At 48.9% G+C, this 20,080-nt stretch overlaps 1 protein-coding gene across 7 annotated transcripts in view; it reads left to right on the forward strand.

Moving 5' to 3' along the window:
- LOC110532701 (histone-lysine N-methyltransferase 2D) overlaps positions 1–20,080 on the forward strand; it is a 47,390-nt gene that overhangs the window by 24,270 nt on the left and 3,040 nt on the right. For 5 of the 7 annotated variants that reach the window (XM_036988713.2, XM_036988715.2, XM_036988714.2 and 2 more), the window contains 20 exons: positions 105–235; positions 413–2,163; positions 2,249–2,460; positions 2,609–2,675; positions 2,857–3,089; positions 3,201–6,332; positions 6,783–6,926; positions 7,151–7,315; positions 8,335–8,470; positions 9,354–9,435; positions 9,836–10,011; positions 10,207–10,331; positions 10,592–10,724; positions 11,016–11,152; positions 15,152–16,517; positions 16,731–16,867; positions 17,126–17,256; positions 19,234–19,540; positions 19,770–19,843; positions 19,917–20,025. In XM_036988713.2, coding sequence (XP_036844608.2) covers positions 105–235; positions 413–2,163; positions 2,249–2,460; positions 2,609–2,675; positions 2,857–3,089; positions 3,201–6,332; positions 6,783–6,926; positions 7,151–7,315; positions 8,335–8,470; positions 9,354–9,435; positions 9,836–10,011; positions 10,207–10,331; positions 10,592–10,724; positions 11,016–11,152; positions 15,152–16,517; positions 16,731–16,867; positions 17,126–17,256; positions 19,234–19,540; positions 19,770–19,843; positions 19,917–20,025 — 8,748 coding nt within the window. The remainder of the gene's footprint in view (positions 1–104; positions 236–412; positions 2,164–2,248; positions 2,461–2,608; positions 2,676–2,856; positions 3,090–3,200; positions 6,333–6,782; positions 6,927–7,150; positions 7,316–8,334; positions 8,471–9,353; positions 9,436–9,835; positions 10,012–10,206; positions 10,332–10,591; positions 10,725–11,015; positions 11,153–15,151; positions 16,518–16,730; positions 16,868–17,125; positions 17,257–19,233; positions 19,541–19,769; positions 19,844–19,916; positions 20,026–20,080) is intronic. The other 2 variants (XM_036988716.2, XM_036988717.2) reach the window with 1 other exon arrangement.

Consider the following 20,080-nt stretch of genomic DNA (forward strand, 5'->3'; position numbering starts at 1 on the left):
TTACTGAACCCTTCTCAGCGGGTTCTTAGTATTTTGTTTTAAATGCTCCTGAGGGGATTGATAGTTTTGAATTAATAGTAGGTCCTTGTTGTTTGTCCCTATAGGACCGTGCCGTTACTGCTGCTGGTGCCCAGGCATCATTGGCAGGGAAGATGCCCCATGCTGTGGGTCCCATGGATGTTGGCTGTCCGCCACCCCCAGGGACCCCTGCCATGATGGACCCCAACCAGCTCAGGTATGCACCCCCCCCACCCCTTCTCTTTACGTCTATTTCTTAAATGCACACATAGCTGTACATTGAAATAAATGCCATCCTGAGTTGTTTTCAGCAAAGATAACTTTTGTGCACAATACTTTCTCATTAGCTTGCTGTACATGTTTTGCATTTGTTGTCTGTATTTGTCTTTTGTAGACAACCAGGGCCACCCAACCCCCAGGGCATGTATGGTCGTCCTCAGTTCCCTGGGCAGTGGCAGCAGGGCCCAGGTCCCCGTCGCTTCCCTCAGCCTGGCATGGAGGGTGTGGGCCCCAGCCACCACCTCAACGCTCCCCTCAACATCCAGCAGGCCATGCAGCAGGGTATGGCTAACCCCCGTGGCCTGGTGCCTTGCCCTGGAGGGGAACCCATGCAGCCAAGCATGGACCCCGGAGGACCCCCACCACAGTTCATCGAGCTAAGGCACAACTCCCAGAGGCTGCCCCTGGGGCCCCAGATTCCCCAACGAGGGCCCCAGCAACGGCCCCCCCTCTACATTCCCCAGCAGCAGGAAATGGCCCCCAGCCAGTTTGTTCAGCATCCAGTGCCTCAAGGTATGGACCCTCAGACAGAGGGGGTCAGAGACTCACGGCTGGGGCTACAGCAGGGTAGTATGGGTCTATTAATGCCACAGCAGAGCACTGGCTCTTCGCAGCAGCAACAACAACAACAACCCAATCTCCAGTCCCAGACAGGCACTCCTCAGACCCCTAACACTCTCAGCTCTCACTCTGGGCAGCAGCACCAGACCTCCACAGAGACCCAGGCTGGAGCTCCAGGGGAATCTAGTGTTGATCTTCCCGAGCCTGACCTGGAGGACCCGTTTGCCCCCAAAGGGCTAGGAAATGCCCCCGGGGATGGAGGTGTGGAAGATGAGGATGATCTGGCTCTGGATCTAGACCCTGATAAGGGTGACGACGACCTGGGTAATCTTGACAACCTGGAAACCACGGACCCACACCTAGACGACTTACTCAACAGTGACGAGTTTGACCTGCTGGCTTATACGGACCCCGAGCTGGACCAAGGGGACCCCAAGGATGTGTTCTCGGACCAGCTGCGGTTGGTGGAAGCAGAGGGTGAAACTCCAGGTACCTCTGGGGCTCAGGACAACAAAGTGGAACACAAACCAAAAGTTGAGCAAAACCCAACCCCAAACACAGGTGGTTCCATGACCTCCTCAACTCTCCATCCATCCTCCTCGGAGTCTGCCGTCACCTCCAGGATAAAGCTGGAGCCAGGCCAAGCTGTGGTGAAGGATGAGATGGGAGATGCTGTCTCCATGCTCCTTCAAACAAACAAACCCTCCACTCAACCAGAGAACCAGGGTGCTTCACTGAGCTCTGTGCGGTTAGGAGGGCTCCCATACCCTCTGCCGGGTCAGGCTGATTCATTATCCTCCCTGGGGGAGGACCCCCTGGCGCTGCCCGACGGAGGGGGACAGCACTCCCCTGCCGTGGATCTAGACAAAGTTGAGAGCTCCCTGGAAGCCAGCGAGCTTCCCTTGCTGATCCAGGACCTGCTGGAGCACGAGAAGAAGGAGCTCCAGAAACAGCAGCAACAGCAGCAGCTCAGCTCCCTCCACCAGGGGGCGATGGGGGGGCATATGGGAGGCCACCCCAACCCCCAGGGGGGTCCTGGACATATCATGCTGCCCCAGCACCACCGCCCCCCACCCCAGAGCATGATGGGACTGCCAGGTATGGTGCCACGCCCTCCACACCTTTTGCAACAGCAAAGACTCATGGGACAACCTGGGATAACACCGCAGCACATGGCTGCCATGGCTCAGCAACAAGGAGTGATGAGGGTGGGGCAGCCTGGTGGCATTCACCCAGGACTCAACCCTCAGCCGCAGCAGATTGTCAAACAGTCAGCTCTGGCTAATAACTTCTTCCCTGATAAAGGTAAATACATATGAGTTCGTGAGATTGTTTGAATCATGACGCTTTCCTTTCATATATTTGACCTGGTGTTTCTGCTTGCTCACAGATCTAGACAAGTTTGTGACGGACGACATCATGGATCCCATCGCCAAGGCGAAGATGGTGGCACTGAAGGGCATCAAGAGAGTTTTGGCACAGGACCCAATGGGGGTTCCCTCTGGCATCAACAGGCAACAGGTCTCTCTGTTGGCCCAGAGACTAGCTTCAGCGCCAGGAACAGGAGACCCTCAGGGTCAACTGGCATCTGGCCCATCTAAGGTACAGTGTCACTTGTCCAAACATAACCAGGACAATATGTGTTCATAATATTTATTTTGTAAAGCAGATCAATTGCCATGGGATCTTCAAAACACAATCACTTGATTTGTTTAGTTAGTTATATATTTTGACTACTTTTTATTTTCAGGAAGGGGAATGCAGTGACCCAACACAATCAAGACCCAACCCTCCCCAGTTTGTACAAGGGATCATCAGTAAGTTCTACAAGTGTTTAATCTTTCTAATATTTAAATGTATTTCAGTTAGTTGATATAGTCCAGTGTTTCCCATACCTCTCCTTGGGTACCCCCAGCCATTGCACATATTTGATATATTCCAGTACAAGCCAACCTGATTTGAATTGGTCAACTAATCACCCCCTGTTCTCCATACCAGACGATGCAGAGCAGCACCAGTATGAAGAGTGGCTCCTGCACACCCAGCAGCTTCTGCAGATGCAGCTGAAGTTCCTGGAGGAGCAGATCGGAGTTCACCGCAAGTCCCGCAAGGCTCTGTGTGCCAAGCAGCGCACTGCCAAGAAGGCAGGCCGTGAGTTCGCCGAGGCTGACGCAGAGAAACTCAAACTGGTCACTGAGGAGCAAAGCAAGATCCAGAAACAGCTGGACCAGGTGGGGAAGAAACTCTGAAAATCCTTACCCTCTCCATCCACCAACCCTCATGTTTCCAGTCTTAAGATGGTATTAGGCACCTGTTAACCCGTATCTCTTGTTGTGATTCAGGTGCGAAAGCAGCAGAAGGAACACACCAACTTGATTGCAGAGTACAGAAGCAAGCAGCAGCAGCACCAGCAGTGCTCTGGTCTCCTGGCCCCAGGCCCCTCTACTCAGGGGCCCCACAGTCTCTCCAAGATGCCTGGGCAGATGATGGGCCAGCAAGGGGCTTCTGTGATAAGCCAACCTCCAGGAATCATGCCCCAGGGAGGTATGCCCGTCCGAATGCCCCCACAGGGGCAGCTGTTCCTGGGAGGAAGCCAGCACCTTGGAACTCTGGGAGTTAGACATCCTGGTCCTCCTGGTGGTCCACCTGCAGTGTTCTTCCCCCAGGGTCCAGGAGGAGTCCAAGGAGCAGACCCAAGACTTCTCCAGGAGAGACAACACAGGATGCAGATCATTCAGAAACTACAACAGCAGCAGCAGCAGCAACAACAACAGGCGATGATGCAAGGCCAGCAGCCCATGCCACATCCAGGTGGCCAAGCAGGTATGTTGCCACAATCACAGCCAGGCATCATGGGTAACCCTCTGATGGGTCAACAACCAAACCTCCAACAGGGAATGATGCCCAACCAGGCCATGTTGCCCCAGATTACAGTACCAGGCCAGGCTGTGCCCCAGCCACCGCAGACCCTGATGGGAGGGCAGCCTATGGACCAGCCTTTAGGCATGACGGGGGCCCAGACAGGTATACAGCAGCAACAGAGGCCTCAGCTCATGATGGGTGAGCAGGGAGTAGTGGGACCCCCTCAGCTCCACGGACTCAGAGGACCTGGCCAGGCCCAGCTCACACCTCAACAACAACAATTCCTGGCTCAGCGCATGTTGGCGCAGCAGCAACTGAAGCTACAGCAGCAGCAACAAGTGGCACAACATCAGCTCATTCAACCACCACCACAGGGCTTCATCAGCCAACCCAACCAGTCTCAAGACTCCCAGGGAGGACTCTCTCAACCTGCCACCCCAGGTCAAATGGGCTCTTCTCCAGCTTCAGCAGGGGGGAGCACTCGGGTCACCCCTCAACCAGCTGAGGTGCTGCAGCAGGGGGAGGGTGGCATCCTTAGTCCTATTTCTAGGACCCCTCCACAGCAGGGTGGACCTGGACCTTCAATCCCGGGCCAGATGACCCAACCAGGGGCTTCTGGAGAGCAACAGGCGGCAGTGGGACAACAGCAGCAGTACATGGCCCAGAAGCAGCAGCCGGCATTACAGCAACAACCTCCTCAAAATACTCAAGCTGGACTTCAACAGCAAGCAGGTTACCAACAGGTTGGCATGCATCCCCAAGTACAACAGCAGCAACCACAGCAGCAACAGCAGCTTCATCAACAAACGTCTTTACAGCGACAGAGTTCCCTCAATGCTGATCCCTCAAAGTCTGGTTTGGTCACCGTCAAGCAAGAAGGACAGCAGATGTGTTTCATGGCCCAGCAACAACGACAACAACATAATCTTATGCAGCAAGCCCAAGACCCAATTGGGCAACAACAACAACATGACAGTATGGGCCAGATGCAGAATGTGATAGGTCAACAGAACCACCCTGGTCAGCCTCAACCTGTCCCTGGTATGCCAGGCCACCCTAGTCCCCAGCAACAGGCCCTCATGGCACAGCAGGCCCAGCAGCAAAAGCAGCAGGCCATGATGGGCATGCTGAGAACCCAGCAGCAGGTCATAATGCCTGGCCAGAGGCCTGGAGTTCCACCCGGTCAGATACGCACCCCAGTCAACATCCAGGCTATCATAGCCCAGAACCCCCAGCTCCGACACCTCACCCCCAACCAGCAGATCCAGCACATCCAGGCCATGATCCAACAGCGCCAGCTCCAACTGCAGCAACAACAACAGGGCCAGATGATGAGGCTCCAGGTGTGTCAGGGACAGTCAGGGCAGATGAGGCCCCAGGGGCCCCCTGGTCTGGGGCAGCAGGTGGGACAGATCCAGAGAATGCCTGGAGGTCTGGAGGCCCAGCAGATGCACTATGGAGGAGCTCTGGGGAAACCAGGGGGATTGGGCTCCCCGCAACAACCAGGGATGATAGCCCCCGGCCAACCACCAGGCGTGGTGACTCCTCAGCTGCAGCAGCAAGGGATCATGGGACCTGTAGTCCAACAGCAGCAGCCAGGAGCCTCGCCTCAGTATGCCTTGAGTGTCCAACAGCAGCAGATGATGCAGCAACAGGCCCAACAACACCAGATGAGAGGCCAGCTGCCCATGACTCGCTCCCCCATGGGTCAGGTACGTGGTGGGCCCCCCCAAGGCTGCCAGATCAGGCCCATGTCTCCCCGTCAGCCCCTGGCCAACTCCCCAGGAGAACCCCAGCGGCACGCCATGACACAGGGGTTGGGGATGCGTCAACCCAACCCAAACCAAGTCATGCAACACCAGCAACAACAGCTCCACATGGCTCAAAAACGCTTCCAGGGCTCTCCCTCCCACGCAGGCTCCCCTGCAGGATCCTCAGTCCAGAAACCGGAAGCAGGCATGAGCCCAGCTACCCCCGGCACGCCACACTCCACCCACGTTGCCTCTCCGTCTGTAACCGACGGGGCAGCTGGGAGACGTAGTCCTTACAGTCAGAGCAAGCCCTCTCCTCTCAGGTCGCCTGGAGCATCCAAGAGTCCCCTGGACTACCCTGGTCTTAAGGCCGAAAGTGGCGACACAACCCAGAGTCAAGTCCCCCCGAATAGACTTTCGCCTCAGAAGGGCGAGAATGGACTGCAACAGCATCCACAACAGGGCTCAGTGAACCAGGGTGGTCCTCAACCTCTACCAGGCTCAAGAGAGGGAACTCTGTGTAAGATGACACTACAGAACATCAAACAGGAGCCCAGAGAGTTGACTTGTGACGGGGAAGGAAGTAGTGGTCCTCACTCTGGGGCCATCAAAAGGGAGGTGACTGGGGAGCCGGTTGGAGGGTTTGGTAACAATGGTCCTGGACTAGGAGGGGACCCTGGAGCCCACGTCCCTAGGACTGAGACAGGACAACAGCTACTGCAGAAGCTTCTGAGGACCAAGAATCTGCAGCTGGCCGCTCAGAGGCCCTCTGAGGGCATCCACAATGAGATAAACGGACACATCAACAGCAAGCTGGCCATGCTGGAGCAGAAACTACAGGGGACTCCACGCAATATGGAGGTGAGTCGGATATATCCTGTCCGTTACAGATGTCTTTCTTCTCCATGTTGAAAACTAGTAGGTACTAGTCATAGAAATAGACTTGAGCCCTATTTGGACAGGTTTCGTTTTACTGGGGGAGGTCGGGTAATGTAATTACGTTCACAAAAGACGACATCTGTACATTTTGTCCGGTCAGAATCTGCCATGTCAGTCATTTTTACTTGGCATGGAGGTTATTATTCCCCCAAAAAGCTGCTGTTTTTCATCAAACTCCAAGGTCCTTATCCCGTCCCTGTGTTTGAGGCATATTAGAGTTTAACTGGTGTTGCACACAATTTGGGTAAGAACATGGGAACAAATTGATGCTTAAAACAGTGCTATGGATGCCTACAGATCTACTTCTATTTTAAAAGTTGAAGTGGATGAATTTGTGCCAATGAATTGCTTCATTGCTTTTGTTTGTCTCAGGATCTGCAGTCCATCACAAAGAGGGCTCCTGTTGCCAAGGCAAAGCGATCCAACAAGCCTGGAGAACGAGCACCCCAGTCCCGTAAGAAGAAGAAAGAGGAGATTGGGAAGAGCACTGAGGCCCTGATGAAACAACTGAAACAGGTAACACCTTTTCTTACTGAAACGTAGTGTGACACTTGAATTTAATGAAAGGATGGAACTGTATATATTTTTTTCAATTAATGTGTGATGAAAAGCAATATAAAAAACAACTTTATTTACACAGTACATGTTTAGTAGGATGCCACTGTTGACAGTAATACCTAATATGGCTTGTTTTGTTGCTGTGACAAAAACGTAACAATTTTGTCATTCTTTTCTTCCAGGGCCTTTCTCTCCTTCCCCTGATGGAGCCCTCCATCACTGCCAGTCTGGACCTGTTCGCCCCCTTCGGCAGCAGCCCAGCCAACGGCAAGGCCCAGCTCAAGGGCTCCTTTGGAAATGCGTTACTGGGGAACATCCCAGACTACTACTCTCAGCTGCTCACCAAGGTATGTTCCGTTAAGCAACCTGATGAGTACAGCATGGACTTACTGTTGTGGTCCAAATTTCCAGCTGCATATTGCTCTTGATGCAGGAGTATTAGTGTGTATACTGAACAAAACTATAAAAGCAACATGCAACAATTTCAACCATTTTACTGAGTTACAGTTTATAAAAGGACATCAGTCAATTTAAATAAATTAATTAGATCCTAATCAATGGATCTCACATGACTTGGCAGGGGCAGAGTGCATGGCTGGGCCTGGGAGGGCCCTACCGCTGGGGAGCTAAGCCCAGCCAATCAGAATGAGTTTTTCCCCACAAAAGGGCTTTATTACAGACAGAAATACTCCTCAGTTTCATCAGCTGTCTGGGTAGCTGGTTCCAGACGATCCCGCAGGTGAAGAAGACGGATGTGGAGGTCCTGGGCTGGCGTGGTTACGCGTGGTCTGCGGGTTGTGAGGCCTGTTGGATGTACTGCCAAATTCTCTAAAATGATGTCGGAGGAAATGAACATTCAATTCTCTGGCAAAAGCTCTGGTGGACATTCCTGCAATCTGCATGCCAATTGCACGCTCCCTCAACTTGAGACATCTTTGGTGTTGTGTGACAAAACTGCAGATTTTAGTGTGGCCTGTTATTGTCCTCAGCACAAGGTGCACCTGTGTAATGATCATGCTGTTTAAATCAGCTTCTTCATATGCCACACCTGTCAGGTGCATGGATTATCTTGGCAAAGGAGAAATGCTCACTAACGGGGATATAAACACATTTGTGCACCAAATTTGAGAAATGTGCCTTTTGTGCATATGAAACATTTCTGGGATCTTTTTATTTCAGCTCATAAAACAGGGGACCTACACTTTACATGTTGTGTTTCTATTTAAAAAAAAAAAAAAATTCAGTATGTATTCACTCGCCCAGCAACTAAGTTTAAGAAGATGTGCATATGACAACAAGCACTTTTATTGCTCTCAATTATCCCACTGTCAACTGTGTAACCTTGGCTAACCCTATATCCTAACAGAGTAACCTTAGTAATCCACCGACACCCCCGTCTTCCCTGCCCCCCACACCACCCCCCTCGGTGCAGCACAAATTGCTCAACGGGGCTACAGCTGTGGAGGAGCTGACTGAGGAACAGGAAACAGAGGACACTATGGGTAAGAAGATGCTTTTATTTAATTTTATTAAAAATGAAATCACACTTAAGTCAAATCAAATTGATTTATATAGCCCTTCGTACATCAGCTGATATCTCAAAGTGCTGTACAGCCTAAAACCCCAAACAGCAAGCAATGCAGGTGTAGAAGCACGGTGGCTAGGAAAAACTCCCTAGAAAGGCCAAAACCTAGGATGAAACCTAGAGAGGAACCAGGCTATGTGTGGTGGCCAGTCCTCTTCTGGCTGTGCCGGGTGGAGATTATAACAGAACATGGCCAAGATGTTCAAATGTTCATAAATGACCAGCATGGTCGAATAATAATAAGGCAGAACAGTTGAAACTGGAGCAGCAGCACGGCCAGGTGGACTGGGGACAACATGTCAGGTAGTCCTGGGGCATGGTCTTAGGGCTCAGGTCCACCGAGAGAGAGAGAGAGAGAGAGAGAAGGAGAGAATTAAAGAACGCACACTTAGATTCACACAGGACACTGAATAGGACAGGAGAAGTACTCCAGATATAACAAACTGACCCTAGCCCCCCGACACAAACTACTGCAGCATAAATACTGGAGGCTGAGACAGGAGGGGTGGCCCCATCCGAGGACACGCCCGGACAGGGCCAAACAGGAAGGATATAACCCCACCCACTTTGCCAAAGCACAGCCCCCACACCACTTAAGTCTCTCTTCTGAACGTCTGTGGGGTTTTGTACAGCCACCCCACAATTCAGGTAGTGAATTGTGTAATCTAAAACCCTTAGCAATTTTGTGTTCCCATCCGGCTTGAAGGACCAATGTAAGGAAGGGTTTTGTAGATTGCAGTCTGACTTGATGAGCAGCTGAACAGTATGTTAATAGTTGTATCTCTATAATTTGCCTGTAGATTCTGTGACTGAGGAGGTGAAGAGTGTGGATATTTTAGCTGCGCTCCCCACCCCACCTCACAACCAGAACGAGGACATCAGGTATGATACAGAGCCTGTCTGAATCCTGCGTCTCTGCGTGACATGTACCGTATCAGTGACGGCTGTGTTAGTGATTTTAAAGCGTTTTGAAGGAGGATAGGTGAAAATACATTTGAGAAAATAACTTTTTAAATTGCCTAAGCCAATGGGATGACATGCTTTTATTGGGATCACATTGCTGTTACTGTTTTAAACTTTCCCTCAATATCCTCCTCTACTTCTCTGCCATGTATATTACCTCCCATTATATTACCCAGTGTGGCCTTTAGACTGACCAACTGTATTTTCCAGGATGGAGAGCATAAATTTTGCTCTCAATACTAAAAAAGTACTCCAATAATAATGAGTAGTTATTTAGTATGACGTTAATCTCAGACATGACCTTCCCTGTATCGTTCAGGATGGAAAGTGATGAGGACAGCGATGCTCCAGATAGTATTGTCCCAGCGTCCTCTCCTGAGTGTGACTTAGGTGACGAGGCGCTACGCTTCCCTCGCTTCCGAGAACCCAAAGAGGAGGAGATGGAGAGATCCATCTCCCCTACCATACCACTCATCCCCCGCACTGCCATCCCTGGTAGGACCACTATACAGGCATAAAAATATATTTGTTGAAAATGCACTTATTGTAGGTGATTCTTAAGCATCTAATAACTAAAATACTTTAAAAAGTACATAAAACAAATATTTGGACTATCACTTCTGAAATAACTTACTTATGGATTCACTCTGTCTTGCCAGTCCACGTCACCTTTTGTCTGTCCTTGTCCAGTGTTTCCAGAGAACCAGCTGTTTGAAGCAGCTGATGGCAAGGCCGTGTCTACAACCAACCCCTGGGACAAAGCCAGGAGCAACGAGGTTGCTGTGACCTTCACACTGTCCTCCGCTGCAGCCAAGGTACCGAGCTAACCCCCTTCCATCCTTACACCCCTTTCCTACCCACTCTCATTTTCACTTCAACCCCTCTCCTATCTAGACTGGTCCCATATCAGTTTGTGCTGTCTTGCCAACTCCTATGGTAATTGTTGCATCATGTTTGGCAATATGACACAAACCGATGTGGCACCAGGCGATCTTCTGCCTGAACTGAACCATGAACTGTGTCTCATTGAAAACAACCAAGATCTTGATTGAATGGTTGATGTATATTTCTCTAGAATCTGAACCATGTGATGGTGGTGGTGGCTCAGCTGCTGCACATACGGATGCCTGGTTCCTATGAGGTAGCTTTCTCTCCCAGCCCAGGCAGGGCAGGAGCCTCAGGACCTGGCAAAGAACCCGTACAACCAGGTACTGGACCTCCAGCTGACTTGTATTATATTTATCTTCACACTTAAAAAGTCCCAAATATAATGTAGATACAATGTTGTTACCTACTAAATATTGATCTAACCAGAAACCTAAGGTTTAGCAAGGAGGATAAGCTCATCCTGAGTTTAAAGTTTCTCCAGGTTGAATTTACCCCGTCTTACTTTGGAGAACATGGTTAGCTAGATAAATGTATTGGAGAAACAGAACATAAAATGGTCAGATACATTTATTGATAAAACCAATCACGGTAACAGTGAAGTCTCCCCTCAGGTGCCCTGTGTGTGAAGACTGGTGGTATAGAAGGTAGTTCACCCAGCCAGAATGCAGAGTGGCTGAGACAGTTTGATATTTCTCTGCCAGGCTGCACTCTGAAGAAACAGGTGGACATCCTCTCACTCATCAAACAGGTACGTCCCACTGCATTCTATTTATTTCAGGAATGGGATATTTCCTGATTAATCAGAAAGGCTTACTTTTTTAGATTTATTCTCCAATAATATAGAATCAATCAATCACATGTATTTATAAAGCTATACAGAAACCCAGCCTAAAACCCCAAACAGCAAGCAATGCAGATGTAGAAGAACGGTGGCTAGGGAAAACTCCCTAGGAACCTAGGAAGGAACCTAGAGAGGAACCAGGCTCTGAGGGGTGGCCAGTCCTCTTCTGGCTGTGCTGGGTGGAGATTATAACAGAACATGGCCAAGATGTTCAAATGTTCATAGATGACCAGCAGGGTCAAATAATAATAATCACAGTGGTTGTAGAGGGGGCAACAGCCTCAGGAGTAAATGTCCGTTGGTTTTTCATAGCCGAGCATTCAGAGTTTGAGACAGCAGGTGCGTGTGGTAGAGAGATTCGAAAACAGCAGGTCTGGGACAAGGTGGCACATCCAGTGAACAGGTCAGGGTTCTATAGCCACAGGCAGAACAGTTGAAACGGGAGCAGCAGCACGACTGGGGACAGCAAGGAGTCATCAGGCCAGGTAGTCCTGAGGTATGGTCCTAGGGCTCATGTCCTCCGGGAGGAGAGGGAGAGCGAGAGAATTAGAGGGAGCATACTTAAATTCACACAGGACACCAGATAAGACGGGAGAATTACACCAGATATAACAGACTGACCCTTGCCCCCTGACACATGAACTATTGCAGCATAAATACTGGAGGCTGAGACCGGAGGGGTCGGGAGACACTGTGGCCCCATCTGATACCCCCGAACAGGGCCAACCAGGCAGTTGCACAGCCCCCACACCACTAGAGGGATATCAACAGACCACCAACCTACTACCCTGAGACCAGGTTGAGTAAAGCCCACGAAGATCACCACCGCATGAGCCCAAGGGGGCACCAACCCGGACAGGAAGATCACGTCAGTGACTCAACCCTCCTAGGGATGGCATGGAAGAGCACTAGTAAGCCAGTGACTCAGCCCTCGTAGTAGAGTCAGTTTAAATAGTCTGAGTTTAAAAGTAAAACTTTTACCGCCATCCACTTCTTTATGTCTGAAACACAAACTTCCACGGTAGGCAATTTTGGGGCTTCACCGTGTTTCATCGAAATGTACAGCTGTGTATCGTCCACATAGCAGTGAAAGTTAACATTATGTTTCCGAATGACAACACCAAGAGGTAAAATATATAGTGAAAACAATAGAGGTCCTAAAACGGAACCTTGATGAACACCGACATTTACAATTGATTTGTCAGAGGACAAACCATCCAGAGAGACAAACTGATATCTTTCCGACAGATAAGATCTAAACCAGGCAAGAACTTGTCCGTGTAGACCAATTAGGGTTTCCAATCTCTCCAAAAGACTGTGGTGATCGATGGTGTCAAAAGCAGCTCTAAGGTCTAGGTGCACGAGGACAGATGCAGAGCCTTGGTCTGACGCCATTAAAAGGTAATTTACCACCTTCACGAATGCAGTCTCAGTGCTATGATGGGGTCTAAAACCAGACTGTTGAAGCGTTTCAAAAACATTATTTGTCTTCAGGAAGGCAGTGAGTTACGCGCAACAGCGTTTTCATTTTTTTTTTTAGAGGAATGGGAGATTCGTTTAAGGCCGAATTGAGTGTTTTTACAATTTCTGGGTCAAGATTTGGCTTTTTCAAGAGATGTATTATTGCCACGGCTACATCCGGTGGATTGGTAGCCGTTTGCCATGTTCAGCGTAGGAGGGCCAATCACAGGAAGCAGCTCTTTCAGTAGTTTATTTGGATTTGGGTCCAGTATGCAACTTCAAGATTTAGAGGCCATGACTATTTTCATGAATGTGTCAAGAGATATAGAATTAAAAAACTTGTCTCCATTGATTCTAGGTCCTGGCAGTGTTGTGCAGACTCAGGACAACTGAGTCTGCAGACCTATCGCTACGCCAACATCCTTATCCTGATCACATCCCTGTACAGTCTCCCTATGATATAACCTTGTATATTTATGATGTAGCTATATTTAAACAACAAGGCCAGAGGGGGTGGGGTATATGGCCAATATACCACGGCTAAGGGCTGTTCTTATGCACGACGCAACGCGGAGTGCCTTAATGCTATTATAAACTGGTTACCAACATAATTAGAACAGTAAAATTTTTTGTCATACCTGTGGTATATGGTCTGATATACCACGGCTGTCAGCCAATCAGCATTCAGGGCTTGAAATACCCAATTTATCATTATATTTTAGCTCAAATATGTTAATAGTATGCTCATATAAATCTGTGCTTGTCTATACTTGTCTATATATAACATTCCAAAAATGACCCTTTATCCCTTATTATGTAAAATCCTTTGAGCATCTGGAAATAGCTATATACAGTGCCTTTTAAAAGTATTCACCTCCCTTGGTGTTTTTTCCTATTTTGTTGCATTACAGCCTGTAATTTTATGATTTTTATGTAATGGACATACACAAAATAGTCCAAATTGGTGAAGTGGAATTTTTAAAAAAAAGTACTTGTTTAAAAAATAAAAGGAAAAGTGGTGTGTACATATGTATTCACCACTTTGCTATGAAGCGCCTAAATAAGATCGGGTGCAACCAGTTACCTTCAGAAGTCACATAATTAGTTAGATTACACACAGGTGAACTTCATCTAAGTGTCATATGATCTCAGTGTATATATACACCTGTTCTGAAAGGCCCCAGAGTCTGCAACACTACTAAGCAAGGGGCACCACCAAGCAAGCGGCACCATGAAGACCAAGTAGCTTTCCAAACAGGTCAAGGGCAAAGTTGTGAAGAGGTACAGATCAGGGTTGGGTTATTAAGAATCCATTATTTAAAACATGGAAAGAATATGGCACCAAAACAAACCTGCCAAGAGTGGGCTGCCCACCAAAACTCACGGACCAGGCAAGGAGGGCATTAATCAGAGGGGCAACAAAGAGACCAAAGATAACCTTGATAACCTCCACAGCAGAGATTGGAGTATCTGTCCATAGGACCACTTTAAGCCGTTCACTCCACAGAGCTGGGCTTTACGGAAGAGTGGCCAGAAAAAAGCCATTGTTAAAGAAAAAGTAAGCAAACACATTTGGTGTTCACCAAAAGGTTTATGGGAGGCTCCCCAAACATATGGAATAAGGTACTCTGGTCAGATGAGACTAAAATTGAGCTTTTTGGCCATTAAGGAAAACGCTATGTCTGGCTCAAACCCAACATCTCATCACCTCGACTTTTCTATCCGAGTTTTGAATCAACCTGATGGCAGCATCATGCTGTGGGGATGTTTTTCATCGGCAGGGACTGGTAAACTGGTCAGAATTGAAGGAATGTTTGATGGTGCTAAATACAGGGAAGTTCTTGAGGGAAACCTGTTTCAGTCTTCCAGAGATTTGAGACTGGGACGGAGGTTCACCTTCCAGCAGGACAATGACCCTAAGCATACTGCTAAAGCAATACTCGAGTTCCATGTCTTGGAATTGGCTAGTCAAAGCGCAGACCTCAATCCAATTGAGAATCTGTGCTATGACTTAAATATTGCTGTACACCAGCGGAACCCATCCAACTGGAGAAGTTTTGCCTTGAAGAATGGGCAAAAATCGCAGTGGAAAGATGTGCCAAGCTTAGAGACACAGCCCAAGAGACTTGCTGCAAAAGGTGACTCTACAAAGTATTGACTTTGGGGGGGGTGAATAGTTATGTACGCTCAAGTTTTCTGGTTTTTGTCTTTTTGTTTTCACAATAAAAAAAATATTTTGCATCTTCAAAGTGGTAGGCATGTTGTGTTAATCAAATGATACAAAATTCCCCAAAATCCAGGTTGCAAGGCAACAACATAGGAAAAAAGTCACTGTAAATCCAATCAATTACTATTAGTCTGGTTAGCTGGAGACCTTTGCACAGGGCTTTCTTTTTGTCAGTGACCGGGAGATGATCCCTAAAAACACTTTCATTTCTCTCTCAGGAGTTGCCGGAGCAAGAGGACAAACCGGTTCAGCACTGTTATACAACTAACGTGTCTGACCTGGATGTACACCACCTTCCCGTCATCCCTGTTGAAGACTCCCCGCCCTCCTCTCCTTCTCCTCCACCTCCTGCCCCTGCTCTTACTAGTGAGCCTGAGACTGAGCCTCCAACCCAGCCAGCCTCCCCCTCCACCACCCAGCCAGCCTCCCCCTCCACCACACAGCCAGCATCTCCCTCTCAAGCTCCCTCCAGTCCTGCTCAGACCACCATTCAGGTCAAAACAGAGCCTGGCACCACCACTGTTCAGATCAAAATGGAGCCTGACGCTGAAGCCATCCTTCCTCCTCCTGATGCTAATGCTGAGGCAGACTATGATGCCAAGCCTGCTGACCAGCCAGCCCCCCAGGACATCCCCACCTCCCCAACCCCCAGCCTGGAGGTGACCTCCCCCAAGGTCAAGCACCGCAGCAGGCCCCTCTCCCCCGACCCTGAGGAGATGGTGGTCCGGCCCAAGGTGAAGAAGTGGAAGGGCCTTCGCTGGAAGCGTCTCCAGATCGTCATCACCATCCGTAAAGGAGGTTCCAAGAAGGAGAGCAGCCGCGGGGTCTCAGAGCTCATGGAGCGTCTCCGCATCACCCTGAGGCCTGACAAGCTGCCCCGGGACAAACGCAAGTGCTGCTTCTGCCACGAGGAGGGCGATGGCGCCACAGACGGCCCCGCCAGGCTCCTCAACATCGATGTGGACCTGTGGGTTCATCTCAACTGCGCCCTGTGGAGCACGGAGGTGTACGAGACGCAGGGAGGCGCGTTGATGAACGTAGAAATGGCATTGAGGCGCGGTCTCCGCACCCGCTGTGCCTGCTGCCAGAAGACTGGTGCTACCAACAGCTGCAACCGCCTGCGCTGCCCCAACGTCTACCACTTCACCTGCGGCATCCGGGCCCGCTGCATGTTCTTCAGGGACAAGACCATGCTGTGCACCCAACACAAACTGAAAGGACCCAGCGAGGAGGAGCTGACGGGCTTCGCCGTATTCCGGCGCGTTTACATCGAGAGAGACGAGGTCAAGCAGATCGCCAGTATCTTACAACGCGGCGACCGCATCCACCTGTTCCGCGTAGGGGGCCTCATCTTCCACGCCGTGGGCCAGCTGCTGCCGTCTCAGATGCAAGCCTTCCACTCCCCGACCGCCATCTTCCCTGTGGGCTTCGAGGCTACCAGGATCTACTGGAGCACGCGGGTGCCTAACCGCCGGTGTCGGTATCGTTGCCGTATCAGCGAGACGGAGGGAAGGCCGATGTTCGAGGTACGGGTGCTGGAGCATGGACAGGAGGACCTGCACTACCGCGACACCAGCCCAGAAGGTACATTTTTAAAGTCTGTCGCCACACCCTGCTCTGGCTGCCGCTCTGTGTTGAAATGTGTAGTCACAGAACTGACCACAGTTCAGGTTAATATGTCTAAATTGCCTTTAATTCAGAATTTCATTGCAATCCCAGCCATTTCTGTAATTGAAATGAAATTGACTCCACCTCTGCTATTTACTAATCTGTAACCATGTCCTGTGTTTCCTCTAGGGATCTGGGACAGAGTGGTTCAGTCTGTAGCTAAGCTGAGAGAAGAGTCTGCCATGCTGAAACTGTTCACTGATCACGTGAAGGCAGAGGAGATGTACGGCCTCACTGTCCACGCCGTGCTGCGCATCACTGAGTCGGTAAGAAGTCCTAAGGGAAAGCGGCATCGCCATTTTGTTTTTCCCATCTGCTCTCATTTGTTTCCATAATATCAATGTCTGTGTCTCCAATGTCACCCTATTAAGCCATACAGTGCCCTACTTTGAGTCCTTTCGACCAGAGTCACCAGGACTTTGGTTAACAGTAGTGCACTGTAGAGGAAATAAGGTTTCATCTGAGAGATAGACAATGTTATTTCATCGTTAACTTCACTAACATCCTGTGTGTTACATTATCAGTTGCCTGGAGTGGAGAACTGCCAGAACTATGTGTTCCGTTATGGTCGCCACCCTCTGATGGAGCTGCCCCTTATGATCAACCCCACTGGCTGCGCCCGTTCCGAACCCAAGATCCTCACACACTGCAAGAGGTAAGAATGCAGTATAGTCCTCCACAGATTGTTATTGTACTGTAGAGAGAAACTGCAGGTAGGATCAAGATCCTTTTGCACTGCAAGATGTAAGACTGCAATATACTATTCCAAATAGATCTATAGTAATAGTTATATTATAAACTGGGTGGTTCGAGACCTGAATGCTGATTGGCTGAAAGCCGTGGTATATCAGACCGTATACTGCGAGTAGGACAAAACATGTATTTTAACTGTAAAAATGTACAGTGCATTCAGAAAGTATTTAGACCTCTTCCCCTTTCACTCATTTTGTTACGTTACAGCCTTATTCTAAAATGGATCAACATTTACAAAAAGTATCATCAGTTCACACACACAATACCCCATAATGACAAAGCAAAATGTTTTTTTTTGCAAATTTATAAAAAATAAAAATACCTTATTTACATAAGTATTCAGATCCTTTGCTATGAGACTCGAAATTGAGCTCAGGGACATCCTGTTTCCATTGATCATCCTTGATGTTTCTACTGCTTGATTGGAGTCCACCTGCGGTAAATTGATTGGACATGATTTGGAAAGGCAAACACCTGTCTATATATGGTCCCACAGTTGACAGTGCATGTCGGAGCAAAACCAAGCCATGACGTTGAAGGAATTGTCTGTAGCGCTCTGACAGGATTGTGTCGAGGAAAAGATCTGGGGAAGTGTACCAAAACATTTCTGCAGTATTGAAGGTACCCAAGAATACAGTGGGCTCCATCATTCTTAAATGGAAGAAGTTTGGAACCACATAGACCCTTCCTAGATCAGGTAGGTGACCAAAAATGCAATGGTCACTCTGACAGAGCTCAAGAGCTCCTCTGTGGAGCACTCAATCAGGCCTTTATGGTAGAGTGGCCAGACGGAAGCCACTCCTCAGTAAAAGACACATGACAGCCCGCTTGGAGTTTGCCAAAAGGCACCTAAAGGACTCAGACCATGTGTAACAAGATCCTTTGCTCTGATGAAACCAAGATTGAACTCTTGGCTAGAATACCAAGTGTCACGTCTGGAGGAAACCTGGTACCATCCCTACGGTGAAGCATGGTGGTGGCAGCATCATGCTGTGGGGATGTTTTTCAGCGGCAGGGACTGGGAGACTAGTCAGGATCGATGGAAAGCTGAACAGAGCCAAGTACAGAGATATCCTTGATGAAAACCTGCTTCAGAGCGCTCAGGACTGGGGTGAAGGTTCACCTTCCAACAGGACAATGACCCTAAGCACACAGCCAAGACAACGCAGGAGTGGCTTTGGGACAAGTCTCTGAATGTCCTTGAGTGGCCCAGCCAGAGCCTGGACTTGAACCCAATCGAACATCTCTGGAGAGACCTGAAAATAGCTGTGTAGCGACGCTCCCCATCCAACCTGTCAGATCTGCAGAGAAGAATGAGAGAAACTCCCCAAATACAGATGTGCCAAGCTTTTAGTGTCATATCCAAAAAGACTCCAGGCTGTAATCGCTGCCAAAGGTGCTTCAACATTATACTGAGTAAAGGGTCTGAATACTTATGGAAATGTCATATTTCAGTTTTTCCTCTGTAATACATTTGGAAAAATGTCTAAACCTGTGTTTGCTTTGTCATTTAGTGGTATTGTGTTTTAGCTTGACGAGAGGAGATAACAATGTTAATCCATTTTAGAATGAGGCTGTAACTTAACAAAATGTGGAAAAAGTTATAGGGTCTGAATACTTTCCGAATGCACTGTACATTGGTAACCAGTTTATAATAACAATAAGGCACCTTGGGGGTTTGTGGTATATACTCCGCGTTGTGTCGTGCCTAAGAACAGCCCTTAGCCGTGGTATGTTGGCCATATACCACATCCCCTCATAATGTGTTTTATCAAATGTTGTCATACTGAGCAGTGAAACTAGTAGTTTCTTAGTAGTAAACTAACAAGTCTAAACTGAATGATTGACATGATGACTGTGCAGACTGACTCTGATCTAGTTCTGTGTCTCTCTCTCTTAGGCCTCACACCCTGAACAGTACGTCCATGTCCAAGGCCTACCAGAGCACCTTCACCGGCGAGATCAACACCCCCTACAGCAAGCAGTTTGTCCACTCCAAGTCCTCCCAGTACCGGCGCCTGAAGACCGAGTGGAAGAACAACGTCTACCTGGCCCGGTCCCAGATCCAGGGCCTGGGGCTATACGCTGCCAAGGACCTGGACAAACACACCATGGTCATCGAGTATATAGGAACCATCATCCGCAACGAGGTGGCCAACCGCCGGGAGAAGATCTATGAGGAACAGGTGGGTGGTTCTTGAGTAGTAGTCTAGGTAGTTGACTAGTAGTAGCAGACAATAGTCTTTGTTTTCTTTGTTTATTTGGATCCCCATTAGCTGTGATCAATTGTTTATTGATTTTACACACAAACTGAATAAGAAGGTTAAAAGACTAAGGTTGTAATATCTTTGTCCATAAGGTATCAGTGGATTGGAAATGTTTACATGACCTCTCTTCCTGCTTCTTTTCTTCTAGAACCGTGGGATCTACATGTTCCGCACCAATAACGAGCATGTAATCGATGCCACTCTGACTGGCGGTCCTGCTCGGTAAGTGTTGGGTCTATTTTTTTCTTTCATATTATGCTTGTTTGTCCCTGTCTCACCCTGTTTTCCTCTTCAGCTATGTCAACCACTCCTGTGCGCCCAACTGTGTTGCCGAGGTGGTGACGTTTGACAAAGAGGACAAGATCATCATCATCTCCAGTCGTAGGATCCCCAAGGGAGAAGAGGTGAGACACAGAGCCCTGGTCACGCAGTATACCGTTTTTGTACCACTGTGTACAT

Source organism: Oncorhynchus mykiss, chromosome 9 (genome assembly GCF_057628025.1).
Source record: "Oncorhynchus mykiss isolate SJ-2025 chromosome 9, ASM5762802v1, whole genome shotgun sequence".
Lineage (NCBI taxonomy): Eukaryota > Metazoa > Chordata > Actinopteri > Salmoniformes > Salmonidae > Oncorhynchus > Oncorhynchus mykiss.